Below are 19,554 nucleotides of genomic sequence, written 5' to 3' on the forward strand. Positions count from 1 at the left end.
GCTGGCCCAGAACTGGGCGCAGGTAGTCCAGCTGCCTCAGCCTCCCGAGACACTGCTACCTGCCTTCACTTTGCCTAGCTTGTTTGCACCTGTGTAAGTAACATAAAAATAACCAATCAACACCAAAGGTTCACGAAAACCTTTTTCTCTTAAAAGTGTTTTTACATTACCCCAGTTTGATAAGTGATTTTGGAGTCACAGAGGTTTTTGTGTACTTCAATCCAAATCACCCAGGTTCTTAAATTGAGTTTTATTTGATACCCAACCTGTGATGGAAACCACCAGAGATGGAAAGAGGAAGGGGAATAAACGTTAGCCGACCTGTGTTAAGTGGGAGCAGTTTGTTGGCGTAACTGTTTTCAAATATGCATGAGGAGCTCTTCTGACACTAGATGGACTCTGAGGAGTCCCCAGAGAGGAGATGGGGACTCAGCTCCTCCCAGGCTAGGGTATAGGTTCATTGACTTACAACACAGAAAGGATTCACAGGTGTATCAGTGTGAGACCTTAGAAAGGGTTAGGAGGCAGAGTTTAGTGCACACTCGGATAGAGTGTGAGGCCTCGAGAGAGGTACGTTTTGGTCTGGGCCTGAGGGCCTCAAGACATGTGGGATGTGTGTTCCTAATGTCTGTTGGTACCGCCTGGTGGGCTAGGTTAGGATGGAAGCCATTTCCCGGTCTGGAAGGTTAGAGTGTGCTGCAGACTTCTTGTGCTGCTTCCCTGAGGTTAGAGGTCAGGAAGGAAGAGGGCAGCTCACAGGTGCAGAGCATGGACCGGTTTCACAGTACAGCTCAGCTTAGGCACCTCTGAGTCACTCCCTTTCACAGACACGAGGGGATCTCGCTCCTCGAACATGAGTAGATGGGAACAGATCGGCGCAGTGCCCCACATACCTGCAGCCATTACCACAGCCGCGCTGCTGTGTGTTTTGTGTGTTGTGGTGGTGGACAGTGGCACAGTACAGTTGGGAATGTACTGTACTTGTGTGTGTGTGTGGTTTTTCATGCTTTATGATGTCTGTCTGTGTCGGGTGTAAGAGACTATGTTGGATTTATGACTTACAAATGTTCTCCTGGAACCAAACTTGTCCATTGGTCAGGAACTCACTGTACTTGCTCATTGGGTCTTTAACACTCTAAGAGGTTTTTTAAGTTTCCTGGAAGACAAAATTTGTGTCCTAAAAGCTGCAGTTTTTCTTAAGCGTGCAATTTTAAAATTATAGTTGCCCTTGTCTTCTGTCTACCTATTTCTTCTGTGGAAAGTGCAGTGAAGCTGGAGGTGAGCGTCTGTTGGCAGTCACTTTAATTTCGGTCTCTGTGACAGGTAAGACGGAAGAGGACAGTAGGTGTGGCAGTGCTCTAGCTGCTGCTGGATGCAACATGTCTGCAGGCATTCACACGTGGCATTCACACTGTGTGCTTCAGCTGTAGTCAACAGACGGGGAGAGATTAAAGAAAATCTGTAGTCTCCCCATCTTGTTTTCTTTCTCATTCTAGAATGCTTTATAAATGATGGTTCTCAGCTTTAAAAATGTAAAACTTTTAAGGCAGTTTAGTTTGAGACTCTTAGTCACGTACCAGGGAGGCAGAGAGCCGAATGTTGCTGGGGTGGCCAGTCTGTGAGCAGAGCACCAGTCTGCCACCTGGGGTCCTGTCATTTCCTGGGTGCTGAGCACAGCTCCTTCTGCTGTGCTTGTTCTGTAGCGTGCAGTGCTCTACACTCAGAGTGCCTGGTCTGATGAGGGAGAAGATGACGTTCCAGCAAGGGGATCCTGGGCCACTGAGGCCACCTTTTGCAAAACACCTAATATACAGAAGGTCTAAGGACAATAGATAGCATTTGAGGAATGCTTAATATCTCACTAAGCTGTTCATAATTAACTTTGTGGGTAGGCTCTTCTTTTGTCCCCCTTTACAAATTTGGCAACTGAGGTTTAAGGTGCTTGCCACAGGACCATGCCTGGTTGGTGAGAGCTGACTGCATGCATGCTGCAGCCTGGAGCAGGCCCGTGCCAGCTGCCGACTGCCGATGCCCTCCTCAGCATTTCCAGACAGTGGGCCTGCAGCAGGCAGACACATGCTCCGTAATCCCCTGGGGCCACTTTGCAGTGCGTTTCCCTCCCTCTAACCTCTTGCCCCTCTGAAGTGTCTGGTCTGATCTGGTTCCCTGCCGCGCAGTAAGAAGGTCACCGCAGGTTCTCAGTCTTTGTGTTCTCCTGAACTGGAGGCCAAAGCTTCTCGGCAGTGCAGCTGGGATTTCAGTCAAGGTCCATGGAGAGGGCAGGCTCTAATTTACTCTTTTTTTTTTGGTCTTTTTCATTTTTATCGGTACCAGGGATCGAACTCACGACTGCCTGCTTGCAAGGCAGGCGCTTATGCCGCTGAGCTAAATCCCCAGCCCCTCTAATTTACTCTTAAATTGACAGTGCTGAGAAGACACTTGGCCAGCTCAGTTGTCTGCAGGGTAATTGTCTGGGTGAGGATGGGAATGGTGGGAGGGGTTGGATGGAAAGCCGGTAAGATAATGGGTTTAAGATAGTGTGAGCTAGATAGGCATGGCAGCAGTGGCACACCCGTGTACTCCCAGCTCCTCCAGAGCTGAGGTCCGAGGATTGTGAGTGCCAGGGCAGCCTAGTGATTGGTGAGGCCCTGTCTCGGAAAACGCTATGGACTGGGGATGTAACTCAGCACTGGAGCTCTGGCCTAGCATGTGTGAGGCTTGGTACAGTACCACCCTCCAGAAAACATAAGGCCATAGAGCTGGGTGTGCTTGTGGTACACAATTGTGCAGGATGGCCCCAGAAGGCTTTTGTCCGGAGAACAGTAGATGACTCCCCTTGGAGCAGTGGGAGTTGACATTTATCTGGGCCACCATGGAGCCCAGCAATTGTGCTCCTGACATGAATTCTTTCTCTTCCCGCTAGATTGTGTTTCTTCCTTCTGTGGCAAGTGTTTCCATTCGCATCAGCCTAATTCAGGGCTACTTGCAACCGGAAACCATTTTGGAGAACATTTTGTTAACCCCCCTTTTTTGTTTTCTGAAAACTCTTCCCAGGTTGCTTCAATGCTGTTTACATTCAGGGCCATATTTTCTGCTTCTAGCAATGGAATATATAGTGTAGCTAATCAGTGAAGTAGCCAACTCATTGCTTGTGTTCCCTGTGTTCGTGTTATAAAGGTAATATTTTGGTCTCAGCGCCTAAATTGAAATCATTTTCCTATCTTCTGTTGGCCTTTTCCTTACAGAAGGAAAGAGATCCATATGCTGTTATTTATACTTAACTCATTTAAAAAAAATCGTTGGTTGGCTAATTCTTTATCTTATTTTATTTTGAAGCAGAGGCTCTCTAGGTTGCCCAGGCTGGGCTTGAATTTGTTATCCTCTTGCTTTAGCTTCCTGAGTAGCTGCGGTTACAGGCATGGGCCACCAGGTCTGGTTTATAGTTGTCTAATTATAAACTTAAAACTACTGGTTTCCAATAGAGCTCTATGAGATTTACATCTTATGTTTTTAGCGTCATGAAATAGTAATTGTCATTTTAGTTTGGTGAACACATGGATTTTATTGGTGCATTTCCAAAGTATAGTAGGAAAACTAAATGCTAATGAAAAGCTTAGAGGTGTGCCAGGTGTGGTGGTGCACTCCTGTAATCCCATCACTCAAGGGGCTGAGACAGGAGGATTGTTGCAAGTTTGAGACCAGCCTGGGATACAGAGTGAGCTTGAGATCAGCCTGAACTGCATAGTGAGACCCCCATCTCAAAAAGATAAAAACAGAAAAGCTTAGTAGTGTGTGTGTATATATGTGTTTTGTTTTTGAGACAGAGACTCACTATGTAGTCCAGGCTGGTCTTAAACTCACTGTGTACACCTTGCTGGCACTGAAGTCTTCCTGTCTCAGCCTCCATGCCCAGCAATAGGTGTTTTTAAGCTATTTGCGCTACATGGCCTCTCTCTTGTTCAGAGCTCAGCTGGCTCCTGGTCTGTTGGACTGGCAGTGTCTTTACTGTCTCCTCTGTGCTTTCTGCCCTAGAGGAGCTGGCGTAGAGCAGACACAGCTATGTGTGTGGAGTGTTGTGCGTGTTCTGTCAGGGCTGGCTGAGTACTTTAACTTTACCCCTTGAACTGTGCTACGTGTTAGAGACAAAGATACTGAAGCTCCGTGAGCTCAGCTCTCCCCAGCGCGTTGTTGGTGGTGTGACCAGTATGGGAAACCCAGTCTTTCCCTAGCATGTGCTCTGAAATCAAGTGCTCCCTGGCTGCAGGGGGCAGACCCATTCAGAGCCCGGCCAGCTTCAGAGTTTTCATTTTAAAATGAGGAAAAACCCTCATTTCGTAGAAAGATTATACCTATAAATGCATCCATCTATGAGAATTATGTTGCATAATTATGGTGTAATGGACTCTCAGGAATACCACGTTGGTTTGGTAATCTCTCTTCTGACTTGTTTCTTGTCCTCAGGAATGCTGTTCACGGGGGCCCCTCATCCTGCAGTTATGCACCTGCTTTCCGTTCTGTTTTCGTTTTAACATGAATCAATCAGGTTTTACCTTTGGCCAAATTATTGCTTGATGCCTTTCCCTGCTCCCCCCTTCTTTCCTTCCTCCCTTCCTCCCTTCCTTCCTTCCTTCTACTGAGAATTAAATGCAGGGCCTTTGCACTGAGCGTCTCCAACCCTTTTCATCTTTGAAGGCCTAGGTTACTAAAACGTTGAGTGGTCTCAAACTTCAGCTCTTGCCTCATGGCCCAGAGTCCTGGGATTTCAGGTGTGCACCACCACATCCAGCTTTTCCATGTGTGGTAGATTTAACGTTTTAGAGAAATGTTAGGTTCATAGACAATTCAGAGATAGTATAGAGTTTTCATGTAATTCATTTTTTTCCTCTTACAATTTCCCCTATTTTAACATTTTGTGTGGTGTGTTTGTCAAAGTGATGAGCCAATATTAATAACATTATTTTAAACTGAACAGTAAAAGTAGTTTAAAAATAGTTTTCTTTTTGTACTGGGTATGCATGTGGGTTTTGACAGATGTACAGTGTCGTTAGCATTGCATAACCTTATAAATAATCATAGTTATTGAAGAATAAAACATTTTTTCTTAAATTGAAATGTATTTTTTCAAATGTCACAAAGTTATTAGGACACAGTACTTTACAAGATGTTTGGAACGAATAAAACAGTTGCTGCATCTCTGAGGGTGCTGTGAACCTTCTGACTGGAGCCCCATGTGACAGTGCCGAAGGATACTGGACCCATAAGAGCCGCTCGGAAATGTCTGGACTGATTTCTTTCCAGATGGTGAAATCCTTAGAGCAGGGAGCTCCCAGGCTGACATTGAGACCGCAGGCCTGGGGTTTTCAGAAATAGAGCAGACACTTAAAACTATTGTGAGCCCTATTTTCCTAATAGAAATTCACTTGCAGAAGATGCAGTTAATCAAGCACACCAGATAATCCTTTGAATTTTATTTCAAAGTTTGGTAATGTCCGGTCAGTCTTTTAGTATTAATAGAAATTTCCTAGTGGTCGTGCCTGACAATTCTTGAAGAACAATATAAGTACTTCAAGGTGAGATTTGTTGAAGCAGGGTTTCAGCTGTGCAGGTAATGGCTGCTTACCAGCCTAGTGAGGTGAGGAGGAGTCCTCTGCTGTGGCTTTACCTGGGTCAGCCTGGAGCATTTTATCCAAGGTGAGACTGAGAGAGCATCCTGTTATAGCCAAGTGAAACTTGCTAATCTTTTAGAAGATTTAGGTGGTTATTTTTCTTTGAGCATAATTCTTTGTTTTCATGCACATTTTGTGCGTATGCCCATGGTTCAGCTGCTTGGGACTGTGAAACTCTGCTGAACACAGTGGAGTATTGATGCACACTGAATTACACCCTGAGAGCGTGGATCAGGGTGGCAGGACGCTGTCCTGCGTGCGGACACACCCGCTTTCCCTGGGAGTGGGAGTGTGCGGGGCGGCAGAGCCCACGCCGCGGCTGTGTGGGTGTCCCCTGTTCTCTGCAGGCGCTGGCCTGGCCTGCTGCTTCTTGTGCCCACCTCTCTGTTTCTTTGCTCTTTGTTTTGTTTTAGGACCCAAAGGGCCAGTAAATATGTGGAAGAACATCTCAAAGTGGCTAGAATGGTATTATAGCAGTTATTTATGCTTGTAGGAGGAGACTGTCAGTGATTTAGGTTTGAGGTCTTCCCTGCCTTGCCTGTCAGGGCTGTGAGAACACTGCCCTCCTACATGGAGTCCTGCACGGAGTGGGGATCGCACTGTGTTTTAGGAAGAGTCCAGGAGAAATGTGTCGTGTGATAGTGTTTTTTAGAGTTGTTGTTGTTTGACACTAAAAATGCCTTACCATGGATGAACTGGGTTGATGACCCCTCTATGGAGCCAAAATGTTCTGGTGAGGAGGGTTTGCTGGGGCTGGAACCCAGGGCCTCATGCGAGCTGAGCCACATGCCCAGTTCCAGAGCGGACACTTGCATAGGTGAGGCCTTTTAACTTGGAGGGAGGGTCCATTGGTGCTGTGTTAACTGCTGTTGCCTGCTAACCCAGTCATGTGGCAGTGTGTGAGGGAAGGTGGACAGGGCAGACTCACTGGACGCAGCCACCTTGCCGGGAAGTTTGAGTATTGTAGCAGAAATGTAGAAATTTCTTTCTCTTGTCCACTAGCGCAGAGACACTGTGTTAGAACTGTTGTGCAGCTGGGAATGTAAATCGTTGCCTGCCTCGCCTGTGGACATCCGGGGTTTGATCCCCAGCCACACAAAGCAGCCGTAGCAGAGGAATGGGCATGGGAACAGGATGACCAGCATCTTGGTGCGTAGCGTCCCCTTAGTCTCACCAAGGCCTCCTGTTCCTCTGTGGGAAACACCAAAGTGGCTCCTTTGTAAGGTAAAACTGGTTTGTGCCACTGTGAAATGGAGTGGGCTCTGGGAAGGAGAGATGGAGAAAGAATGTGCTCCTGGCCAGAATGCCTAAAGTGCCGGGAATTGCAGACATTTCCGACATGACGTGTGAGCGCACATTTTCCACCTGTGTCTCGCCTGTGCGGGTCCCTTCCGCGGTACTCGGATCACTGCACCGCTTTACCCTATGCATACTTGCTAGCGGAGCGTGCCCTGCTCAGGAGTTCTCAGGAGCTCATCCACCATGAAGTCCTTGGGAGCCAGTCCTTCAACCTGACAGCCCCACAGGCTGATTTCAGGGTTCAGTCTTAGTATTTCAGGCCGTCTTACCTCTGATTTTAAAAGGGTTGTCAGTATCATGGAATTTGAGATCTTCTAAGTTCATAATATAAACTTAACATGTGTGATCGTAGAGGAAATGACTTGGAGTGTATCAGATTTTTATGTGTTTCTTTAATTTCAAAATAGCACTCATTTTTCATTGGTTCTCCCCACTAGACATCCCAGAGCTGGTTCAGCTCTCACTGCCCGGCAGAGTCCTGCGGCTTCCAGGGCTGCCCGAGAGCCAGCTGGTCTGGGAAAGGCTGCTGTGGTGGGGCTTGCAGGAAGTATTTGGATGCATAAAATGAGTGTGCTGTAACTGGATCATAACTTTTCTTCTTTTTTTTGTCTTTTTGAGACAGGTCTCACTATGCAGTTCAGGCTGGCCTTGAGCTCACTTTGTAGCCCAGGCTGGTCTCGAACTCACAACGATCCTCCTGCCTCAGCCTCCCAAGTGCTGGGATTACAGGCATGAGCCACCATGCCCAGCCAATGATTTTTTTTTTGGTCTTTTTTGAGACAGGGTCTCTCTATGCAGTTCAGGCTGGCCTTGAGCTCACTTTGTAGCCCAGGCTGGTCTCGAAATGGCAACGGTCCTCCCACCTCAGCCTCCCTCCAGTGCTGGGATTACAGGCGTGAGCCACCAAGCCCAGCCATAGCTTTTCTTTAAAAGAGCTCAAATTTTATGAGCTTTAGTTTCTATTAATACTTTATTAATTGTGAATTCAAGTATTCACTACTAGCATAGTTGTTTGAAACTTCAGTTTATCAGGGAGCTGAACAAAAGTGTCAGTAGTTTCTCCTACTGGCCTTCTGTCAGGGAACAAGAGGTAGGGCCTCAGCGTCCTCTGGGGCCTGACCTGTGGTGTCCTTCTCAGGGTCTTAGCTGTTGTTCCTCTGCTCTGGGTTGCACAGTAGAAATGACACGGAAAGCTGCTCGCATCCCCTGGTGCGATCAGCCTGCCTCTGAGTGAGCCGTTGTCTCAGCCAGCTCTGGAAGGCCTCTCTGGAGTTGTCTGAGTTCTGCTCCCTTGTCTTTGCTGTTGCTCCTCCTAAAGGGCCTCCTTTGCTCTGAGCTCCTTCTCTCTCTCTCTCTCTCTTTTTTAACTTTCTTGGTGTTGGGGATCGAACTCATGACCTCGCACTTGCCAGGGAGGTGCTTATGCCGCTGAGCTAAATCCCCAGCCCTGAGCTCTTTCTGCTGATGTCTCTCTTGATGGCCCTATATACATGTGCTTTCTCAGAAGAACCTGTTAAAACCAGTCCAGCCAGAAGTGGTTTTCCCATGGCTTAACCCCGGTTAGCACCAACACATGGAGTTCATGTGTGTCTGTCAGTCACTTTTCCCACTGTCGGCTCCTTTTACTGTGACTTCTCTGATTAGAACGTGTTCCTGTGTCTACACAGCACTGTTCCGTTCCTGGGGTCCTTCCCATGGGCTTGCCTGTGACTCTTCCCTGATGATCAGTGAATCATAGAACTTGACGTTTGAAGGACTAGGGTCAATTTTCCACACTTTTTCTTTTCTTTTGTTTGCTTTTTTTTTTTTTTTTTTCTGTTTTTGAGACAGTCTCCTTCTATAGCACAGGCTATCCTTGAACTCATGACCATCCTCCCATCCTCTGCCTCTTGAGTGCTGCGATAAATGCCCAGTGGGTTTGTCACATTTGCTTAATTTGTTGAACATTAGTTTTTGTGTGCCCTGGTAATTACTAAAAAGAGATTCGAGGCCTAGTTTTGTCACGGCTGATTCTTAGCAGGGTAAAATGCGATCTGCTTAAAAGTGGGTTTGGTGGCTATGTCTAGTGCCACAGACTGGCTCAGCTGTATGGAAGACAGCTGGCTGGCCTTGCTGGCTAAGTTGGGGATGAGCATGGTTCAGTTTAAAGTTGGTCCTTTAAATGAAGTTCCTTGGCAGAATGCAGCATCCAGCTCATTAATTCTCAAGCTGAAACGCCTTCACTAAAATACGGTTTTATTTAGCACAGTGGTAGCTTTTAATATGTCAAAATTGCATTCAAAAGTTGGTTTAAAAAACTGAAAATACTGTTGCCAGGCTTCCAACTGTAAGCTCAGAAATCTCTGAACGGGGAAGAGCAGTGGGTGTAGGAAGCTGTTTACCCAGAAAGCAGCTTTCCTCCCTGGGCAGGCTGATAAGGCCTTTGGTTTTTATTATTGAAACAATTGTTGTGTTAGGCAGTAAACAAGTGATTACAGTAGTTTTCTCTTATAAAAGTAAGTTTTCTTTTAAAATGGAGACACCGAAGTATATTCTTTCTGCAGGGGTTCATTTTGTTTTAGCCTGTCTTGATGCTGCTTCTGTGAGTGTTTTGGGTGTGTTAGGGAACGATTGGATCATATCACAGAGTTTTCAAACTGTTAAAGCCCTGGGAATTGCTGCTGCTCTTTTGGCAGTGCCCTGAGCCTGGGAAACATTGAAAAGCGAGGTTCTCCTGTGCAGAGATCCAAACGAGAAGCCTGCTGTTGTGTTCTCGGGCTCACAGAGTCTTACGAGCCCAGAGTGCTTCCTGTGAATACCCTCACTGCCGCCTCCCTTGGGGGCTGCTGGCTCTCTTCTGCAACCTAGGAGCTAGAGCTGGGGACAGAGCTGGAAGAAGGCGGCTGCCCTTGTCCGGCCCACCTGGGCTGATTCATCTCTGTGCAAAATGTGGTGTGTTTTATTTAATCTGTTACATGCTAAAGACAGTGAAAGCTGTAGGCGGTTCTCTTGATTTGTAGTACTTTTTATTTCACATGGGGACTTCTTTTTCTTAAGCTTCTATTTTCCAAAGTTGGGGAAATACCCTGGTAGAAAAAGGCAGTGAACATCTGTACACATTTCACTTAGATAAACACGTCTCCTTTCTCGCGCTCATGCTGTCTCTGTTTCTCTCTCTCTCTCTCTCTCTCTCACACACACACACACACACACACACACATACACACACACGCATGCACACACACACTTTTTTAAGTAGAAGCATTGGAAAGCAAGTTGCGTATATTGTGCACTTTATCCCTAAATACTGAAGTGTGTTCTTTCACATAATTGGGATCAGTATCCCACCCAAGAAATTTTACACCAATAGGGTGATACGTTACTGTTCAATAAACAACACGTGGTCCCCTTGCTTTGTTCCATGTAAAAAACTAATGGATCATTGGTTTGAGTAGCCCTGTCTCTTAGATTCGAGACATTTTCAAGCTTTTTCCCCCATCTTTTAAGACTCTGACCTTTTCTCTCCTCCTCTTCCCCCTCCCTCTTCCTGTTTCTGTTCTTGCAAGGCTGCACGGGTCATGTGTGTCTCAGTTGCCCCCTGTCAGGTTGTCGGACTGTCGTATCATTGGTCCTTTGTCCAGTCATTTGGTTTGGGAGGTGCCTGCTCAACCCTTCCATCGTAGAGGGACCATGGCCTCTTTGTAATTAGTGGTCTGCAGGATGGCAGCCTGCGAGAGTGGCACAGCCTCTTCTGATCACCTTTGAGTGGTGCCCATTGATGATTCTTGCTTACATCAATTCCTATACAATGTAACTGAAAAGTGGTGATTTTTCTTTCTCTTTGTCTTTGAGACAGGGTCGCACTATTCAGTTTAGGGCCTTGAACTCACAATGGTCCTCCTGCCTCACCCTCCCGAATACTGAGATTACAAGCATGTGCTACCATGCCTGGCTGTAAAAATGGTGATTTTTAAATTCTGTTGTTCCTTTTGTGTTTATTAAATGACATTTGAGTACAACACTCAGAGCCTCAGGAGAGGTTTCCCACATCCAGCCACAGGGCTTAGTACTTATTGTTTCCTCCTGAACTCAAACTGTGTGTGTGCAGCAGGGGCCAGTCTTAGTGCTGGCTGCAGGGTGACTGAGCTCCTCCATCCAATTCTTGTGCTAGGGCTTTCTTTTTTTTTGTACCGGGATCGAACTCACAACCTCATGCTTGCTGGGCAGGCGCTCATGCTGCTATGCTAAATCCGGCTTTCTTTGGCTGGGTCTTACAGCGCTTGTGCAGTTGTCCTGAAAGACCCCTGTGTGTGTGTGGGCGGGGTGGGGGGGAGCTTGAGCAGTTGAAGCTCAGCCCCTCCATCTTGCAAAACTAGCACGTCAGTCAGGAGGCCTACCTCACTACAGTTCCCAAGGGTCATTATCGCTGCCCTCTTGTGGTCATAAAAAAACAGCCACTTTACTCCCTGGCAACCACCGAGTTGGTTCTGCTTCTCTGATTTTGTCTTTTCAAGAATATTTCAGCAGAAATCTGGTTGCTGCCTGGAACCCTAGCTGAGAATCTGAGTCAGGAGGGTGTCAGGTTCAAGTGCAGGCTGGGCAGTGTGACACATGGGCAGATAGCTCAGTTCAAAGATCCTGGGTTCAGACCATAGCACTGACAAAAAGGAAACAGAATGTTTTTGTAGACCAGAATCGTGTGATCCCAGCACTCTGGAAGCTAAGGCAGGAAGATTTTGCGAATTTGAGGCCAGCCTGGGCTACATAGCAGGTTCAAGGCCAGCTTTGGCTACATAGTCAGATCTTGTCTTAGAAAAGTCAACAACAAAACAAAAAGCCTTCATACATGTAATTACCTAGTATGTAGTTGTTTGGGCTGTTTTTGCCCAGAGTAATACTCTGGAGAGATTCATCCAAGTTGTGCAATAGTTCTTTTTCTTTTTTATTTGAGGCAGTTTCAAGTGTAGTTCAGGCTGACCTTGAATCCATTATATAAGCTAGGCTGGTCTTTAATAAGAGAGCAATCTTCCTGCCTCAGCCTTCAAAGCCTTGGGTTACAGGCATGTGCTCCCATGCCTAGCCGTGGTTCATTTTTTTTCATCAGTGAGTAGTGTTCTGTGGTGGGGATGGACCACGGTTTAGTCATTTTCTCGTTATTTCCATATTGGGGTTATCTGTGATGAGTAGGGCTGCTGTAAACAGCTGCGTGCTGGCTTCTGTGTGAACATTCTGGGGTTGATCCCCAGGAGTGCCCTTGCTGGGTTCTGTGCTGATGCTGTGTTTCAGGGGTTTCCCCCATATACCTACGCTTTAATTGGGAAGGTAAGTGAATTACGTGTGTGTGTGTGTGTGTGTGTGTGTGTGTGTGTACAAGATAGGTATGTATGTTGTGTTTATTTTCTGTCTTGAAACCAACCAAAATTTTAGTTTTATTGTGCTACTTCACTATGATTTCTTTTTTTTTTTTTTTGTCTTTTTCTTTTTTATCGGTACCGGGGATCGAACTCATGACTGCCTGCTTGCAAGGCAGGCGCTTATGCCACTGAGCTAAATCCCCAGCCCTCACTATGATTTCTTAACATGAAGCCAGAAATATTAATAAGGTGCATTTTGCTGCTCCTCTAATCTCAGTCTGTGAAAAGTCAGGCCGTACGTTCTCCAGTGCCAGATCTTTGCATACATGTCCTCTTCTTGTAGATCCTGGTATCCCTCAAGGTTTCCCCAAGGCACACCATCAGGGAGGCTTCTGGAACCCACCCTTGGTGCCAGAATGCCACGTGTACTCTAAGTGTATTTCTGAGTGACACGCTACTATTTTCTCAATTTTTCTAGAAGGAGAAAAGTCTTCTGTCCTTCCCTTGGGTCCTTGTTAATCATTAAAAGCATATGCGTACAAATGCCCTGTGCCCAGCTGTTGCAGAGTGTATGTGCCGCTTTATATGTCTGTGATAATCTAATCGGCAGAGTCTGAGCGACCCTGTTTCTCCTCCCATTACCAGTGTCTGCTGTTACTCTGTCTCTTAACATGTGGACAGGTCCATGTGATACTTCCTCTTGGTTTGAATTTGCATTTCTCTAATAGCTAATTTCTCAAACGGCCATTCCCTTTACATACTTACTTGCCATCTGCATATGGTGAAATGTCCTGTCCTGTCCTTTTGTGCATTTTCAAGTTGGATTTAACAGTTGAATTTTTTTAAAGATCTAAAGTATATCATAAAAATTCACTATCTTAACCTTTTTCTCTCCCTCGTTTATAATTTTTATTTTGATGCTGCGGCTTGAGCCCAGGACCTTAGACATAATCATAACCACTCCAGTGCTGCCAACTATACAGTGTTAACTGTTTTCTGTGCATGCGGGGTGTCAACCAGTGTGGTTTGTGACTATTTTCTCCCAGTATGCTTTTCATTCTTTAACAGAGACTTTAGCGAAGTAAACGTTTTTAGTTTTGTGACATTTTATCTGTTCCTTGTCTGGATTTGAATTTTGGTATGAGGACTAAGGATTCTTCGCTTAGTTATAGAAGTAAAAATTTTCCTGCCTTTTTTTTTTTTTTTAAAGTTTTATAGCTGTGGTAGTGCACTGCGGTAGTGCACCTGTAATCCTAGCACTCAGGAGGCTGAGGCAGGAAGATTGCTGCAAAGTTTGAGGCCAGTCTGGGCTACAAAGTGAGTTCAAGGCCAGCCTGAACTACATAGTGAAACCCTATCTCAAAAAAATAAATAGTTAATAAAAAAGGTTTATAGTTTGTGTGTTACACTTAAGTGAATGATCCAGTCTAGGTTAATTTTTTTTTTTTTTTTTGCCTGATAAGAGGTTTGGGTCAAGGTTTTCGTTTTGTGTTTGGCCTGGCCACCTTTTCTTCATTGTATTCTTTTAGACCTTTGTAAGGAATCTTTTGTGCAAGCAGGGGATGTGGCTGAAATAGAGCATGTTCTCAGTGTGTGCAGGGCACTGGGTTCAATCCCCAGTACCAAAAAGGGAAAAAAATCAGGTGGGGGTGCTTGCTTGAGTCAGTTTCTAGATGTTCTGGGTTCTAGTCAGTTGATTTATAGCAATGCCATGCAATGTAGCAATGTGTAGTGAGCCTTAGTACTTACAATAGTGAGTTTCCCAGGGTTTTTTTTTTTTTTTTTTTTTTTTGTCTTTTTGAGAAAGGGTATCACAATGCAGTTGAGGCTGACCTTGAGCTTACATTGTAGCCCAGGCTGTTCTCAAACTCACAACCATCCTCCTGCCTCAGCCTCCCAAGTGCTGGGATTCCAGGTGTGCACCACCACACCCAGCTAGCCAGTTTGTTCTTTTAAAAATCAAGCTATTCTAGTTCCTTTGTTTTCCGTGCAAATTTTAAAATAATTGTACTTTTAATGACAGAAGATTTTTCTTGGGATTTTGGTAGGAATTATGTTCAGCATGTGTATGTGTGTGGACAGAATTGGCGTCTTTTGAAATTGCCAATGACACAGAGTGTCTGTTCCTTTTGAATGAAAGCTACAGATTTAAGGCACAGTTGCGATGCAGCCTGTCGCAGCCTGTCGGCATCTGTTGAGAAATGTTTTTATTCTGTTAGCAGTGATAGATTAGCAGGTTGGGGCCTCACTCACCTTCTCTTTTTTGCTTTCTTTCTTTCTTTCTTTCTTTTTTTTTTTTTTTTTTGGTATTTGTTTGCTTTTTGACCCATAGGCCTATGAAAGGAGGTTCCCTACATGTCCTTTGATTCCAATGTTCGTGGACAGTGACACTGTGAATGAATTTAAGAGTGACGATGGGGCCATCCACGTCATTGAGAGGCGCTGCAAACTGGATATAGATGCACCCAGGCTGCTGAAGAAGGTAACTGGGAAGAGCATGGGAGTAGGTCGTGCTCCCCCAGGCACATGAATCTGTACTCAGGCTTCTGTGCAGCTGGATATTACTAAGAAGCCCCTTCTCTGTTTCCTTCTTAAAGATTGCAGGCGTTGATTACGTTTACTTTGTCCAGAAAAACTCACTGAATTCTCGGGAACGTACTCTGCACATTGAGGCCCACAATGAAACGTTTTCTAACCGGGTCATCATTAATGAGCACTGCTGCTACTCTGTGAGTACTGGGCCTGGGCAGAGGCTGGCGGGCACAGTGGCTGCAGCTGCTGGGCTGCGCTGACCTCTGTGGTAAACAGTGCGTCTCTCTGTTGGAGAGGGCAGTTCTTCACCAGATCCCGTCACTCCGTTTTGACTGGTGGGTTCAGCAGGGTAGCAGGCTTGCTTTACCGGAGAATTGTGGATTGCTTTGTTGTGACAGTTAAGTCAGCCAAGTGTTACTTGGATTTCTTTTTTAAATCTGACTTCTAATGCTTTAGAAATGTATTTTGAAAGGCCAACATGCTGTGTCTCTAGGACTAGAACTCATCTTACCACCAGTGTCTCCTCAGTGACTAGAGTAACCTGCTAGGTCTCTGTGTCTGCCTTTACCTGAACCTGACGCCACCCATTTAGAGTTTGTGTCAGTTGGTGTCACTTCTCAGCTCAGTGCCCTGTGGCCTCTCCCTAGTCCTCACGGTCTTTATAGCTGCTGCTGAGGTCCGAGTTCTGTTCTGCTCACGTCCCTGCTGCCCCTACTTCATTGTGCCAAACCGCCGCCTCCTTGTTCCCTGGACACAGGCTTGCTCCCCTGAGGACTCTGTCTCTCCCTCCGTCAGCCTTTGCTCCAGTCTCCCTTTCCAGTAAAGCCAGCCTTGTCCCCTTCGGAATGGTACAGCCTGCTGTGATTCCCACCGCCAGTCCTCTCACGTGCTCCAGCCCCACCCCCTTTCCATACTCACCTTTTGTGATGGTGGCCAATGTCTGCCTCCCCATTAGACTATCCGTGGCACAAGGCAGGGTCTGCGTTCCTAGTGAAGAGAGCTGCTTCCTGTGTGGAGGGAGGGAGTGAATCTCTGGAGAGTGTCTTAGGGTTATGATTGGGACTTTTTAGGGATTTTGAATTCCTCCGTGTGATTTTTCCATCTGCTCTCTCATGATAGTAGCATCATTAGTCGGGTACTTGAGGCGCAGACATGGCTGTGTGAGGGCGTGCCTTTTTCTGTACCTGCAGGTTCATCCTGAGAATGAAGACTGGACCTGTTTCGAGCAGTCTGCAAGTTTAGATATCAAGTCCTTCTTCGGTTTTGAAAGTACAGTGGAAAAAATCGCAATGAAACAGTATACGAGCAACATTAAAAAAGTGAGTCTCTTGGGATTTTATGGCAGGAGGGGGCAAGAGTTTCTCCAGGAAGATCATCTGAGTCAGCTGTCTTTTGGAAAGTTGGGAATGAGTCAGTCAGGGCTGCCCAGCCATTTCCAAAGAGGAAGCGCTTTGATCCCTGCCCCTGCCTCTTCCCGACATGAGGGTCACTGGTGGCATTAGGGAGGCACAGGGAGGTGGCTCCAAGCCCCAGCATTCTGCGCTCAGCCTTGCTGGGTGCAGCTGAGGTGGGAGCGGGGCACAGCCGCCATCTGCGGGGCTCCCTTCTCCCATCCAGGTTTATCATATGCACCCCCCCCAGGTGGTTCACGGCCTATCAGTGTGGGATGATGGGCTGCCTTCAGGACAACCCTTTGATTTTCAAAGCCTTACATTTGAATTTGGATTGGGCCATAAAACATGTCGAATAGACACATGTATGGTAAATCAGGGTTTTAAATTAGCCATATGAAAATGCGCTTACTGTGTCTTAAAGCTTTGGAGGAAGGAAAGTAAAATAATTAAGAAAAACAAAACGGCCCTACCATGAAACCTGTCATGGTTTTTTTTTCCCCTCAGCCGCTCTGGGACATGAGCCCAAAGCCTCAGGCTGGCAAAGCTGGTGCTCTGCTGCAGAGCCCCGTGCCTAGCTGCCAGTATTGGGCAGTGTGCTCTGAACCCGTGAGTGGTGAGAGCCGAATGCTGATTGTATGCTCACCCTCATGCTTTCTTCTAAGGGGAAAGAAATCATCGAATACTACCTTCGTCAGCTAGAAGAAGAAGGCATCACCTTCGTGCCCCGCTGGACGCCTCCTTCCCTTGGGCCCTCTTCAGAGCCAGTGTCTGCGAGCAAGACTCAGGCAGCGTCCTCAGCTGTCGTCCCCCCAGATACTGGCCTCAAGGAGGGGCTGAGCAGTGAGGCCCTCAGCAGCCCCGCCGCAGTGTCTGAGCCCATGGCGGGAACCCCTGACGGTGGGTCTGAGAGCTTCTTTGTTCTCCAGCAGGACACAGGTCCTTTAGGGTCATCTCCTCCCCCCATTGCCTGTCTTTGCTTCCTTGGGACAGTGGATGCCATATGGACAAAAGGCCACCTCTTGTTTCTTTCTAGGTTCCTTGTCTTCAGCTTATATAACATACACATTTATTTTTTGTTAGATTTCTTTGTATAAGCAGGAAAGGTTATTTCTAGTTAATCTTTCATTGAGATTAGAAAATGTTTTACATGTATATTAGCCAAAAGTACCTTCAGTAAACTTAAAACAATCCTTTCAGTATAGAAGTCCGTCATCGTTAAACTCTTTGTTCACTTACTGTGTGCCAGGTAACATCAAGAGCACGTGATGCGTGTTTATTTGGTAGCAGGTCCTTTTAGGAGGGAATGTGTAAGCTCCTCATCCTTACATTTGGGTACAGAGAGGTCGTGGGACCCACATAGCCAGTGAGTGGCAGGACTGGATTGTGCCCAGGAGGTCTGGTTCAAGCACAAATCTTTCATTTTTATTATAATGTCCCATTATAAAGACTTCAGAAAACATGGGAAAATAAGAAAACAAATTCTGCCACTTGGAAATTTTGTTAAAATAGTGGCGGTTAATTTTTGTGTTCTCTCTGTAACTATACTGTGCTGTTTTTCTCTGCTTTCTGTAGTTTACCGTTAACTTGGGGCGGTTGGGAGGTTTTATTTTTCACCATGTGAAGTTTTCTTTGTTGTATTTATTTTCCTGCCTTATCCTTCCATTTTATGTTACTTTATTGTGGTAAGATTTCTTGTGTTCTTGAACATAAGTAACTTTTTTTTTTTTTTTTTTTTTTTTTTTGTCTTTTTCGTTTTTATCGGTACCGGGGATCAAACTCACGACTGCCTGCTTGCAAGGCAGACGCTTTATGCCGCTGAGCTAAACCTCCAGCCCCGAACACAAGTAACTTTTTGCACTACTGAGCACTTAACCTGGGGAGCATTGAGCTACATTGACAGCTCTTTTTAAAACATTTTTTAAAAATTTTTGAGATAGGGCCTTGCTAAGTGGCCCACACTGGCCTTGAACTTGTGATCCTCCTGCCTCAGCCTTGGGAATAGCTAAGATTTATAGGCATACACCACTGTGCCCACTTTGGCTGTTTAAGATAGATTTAGATGCATTTGTAGTACCTGTTCTAACCATCATTCCATCACAGATGGTATTATTATTGCAGACAGTGGTAATGAGGGGAAGGTGGTTGAGTCAGAAAGCTTACCTTGGTTTATCAATTTATCAGTTTCTTGGCCTCAGCATCTGTCAGGCTCTCAAGGGCAGCTGCTTGAAGCCTGGCTCACGCAGTATCCCCTCCCTCCTGTCCTCCGAGACCACTCGGTGACTGCACTGAGCAGGATTCTGTGAGCCGAAGATCCAGAGCTCTGCATTGTAAGTAATGCTGTGTGATGTACATTCCAGACAAACTAGATGCAGACTACATCAAAAGATACCTGGGCGATCTGACTCCACTTCAAGAGAGCTGCCTTATCAGACTTCGCCAGTGGCTCCAGGAGACCCACAAAGGCAAGGTGAGTGTCAGGCTCCAGGTACGACAGTGATGTCTGTGTGGAACCCTGGAATCTCTCAGCCGTTCCTGGTTACCAGGAGGGGTGACTGTTCCTGCCGCTGCAGTGAGGCATGTCCCTTCCCACCTGAAGGTCATGGCGTCTGTGGCCTTGGAGTCCTCTTAGCTGTTACGATGCTCTCCCTTGTGTAAGCAGCTGTAGCTTTTTCAGCTTTACTGAGAATGGTCTAGCTGAGAAATAGATGTGAAGTTCAAAAAATGTTACCTTCAGGTATTCAGACATTTTAATTTTAAGATAGTTTGGAAGGGATTCAGAGAGTTTTCAGAGAGTAGGAGTATTTGAGCTTTAATTTGAGGTCTTAGGTGAGATTGTAGCCTTGAAAGAAGTGAAGTCTGTAAGGAAATCCTTACACAGCATGCAGAGGCTTGCTAGTGTGTCTCGCTCGCTGTAGGTGGGGTCCAGTCCAGGAAGGCTGGGTGTCCAGGCAGCTCGGCAGTCCTGAGAACCGCTAGGGTGGTGGTCAGGAACCGGCTGCTGAGTGCCACTGAACTTGTGGTCGGCACTGTTCTCAGCCCTTCACTGAAATCTTCTAAAACTTATAGCCCTGGAGGTGAGTGCTGCTGTATCCCCTCTGCTTGGAGGCACAGAGAAGTTAAGAAGTTTCCCTGAGGTCCTCCAGCTAGAGAGTGGTGGGGTTGTGATTTGAACCCAGCACCATGTCCTTAGTCACTCCTGTGCCTGGGTTCCTCTGAGACCCCACGCTTTGAGCTGTGTTGCTAGGAGTGGCAGAGTGAGCAGGCTCCTGTTCCTCTCACTTCCTGGCAGCCTGTGGTAGAGACGGTCTTGGTCTTGTTCCTCAGGGCCCA

General features: G+C 46.3%; 1 protein-coding gene across 4 annotated transcripts in view; it reads left to right on the top strand.

Annotated features, from left to right (window-relative positions):
* Window positions 1–19,554, top strand: part of Sec14l1 (SEC14 like lipid binding 1) — a 60,617-nt gene that overhangs the window by 14,678 nt on the left and 26,385 nt on the right. For all 4 annotated transcript variants that reach the window (XM_063242342.1, XM_063242344.1, XM_003464776.5 and 1 more), the window contains exons 3-7: window positions 14,631–14,780; window positions 14,896–15,027; window positions 16,021–16,149; window positions 16,887–17,121; window positions 18,582–18,691. In XM_063242342.1, the coding sequence (XP_063098412.1) occupies window positions 14,631–14,780; window positions 14,896–15,027; window positions 16,021–16,149; window positions 16,887–17,121; window positions 18,582–18,691 (756 nt within the window). The remainder of the gene's footprint in view (window positions 1–14,630; window positions 14,781–14,895; window positions 15,028–16,020; window positions 16,150–16,886; window positions 17,122–18,581; window positions 18,692–19,554) is intronic.

Source organism: Cavia porcellus, unplaced genomic scaffold, assembly GCF_034190915.1.
Source record: "Cavia porcellus strain 051 isolate PalLab524CR breed Dunkin Hartley unplaced genomic scaffold, mCavPor4.1 scaffold_32, whole genome shotgun sequence".
Taxonomy (NCBI): Eukaryota; Metazoa; Chordata; class Mammalia; order Rodentia; family Caviidae; genus Cavia; species Cavia porcellus.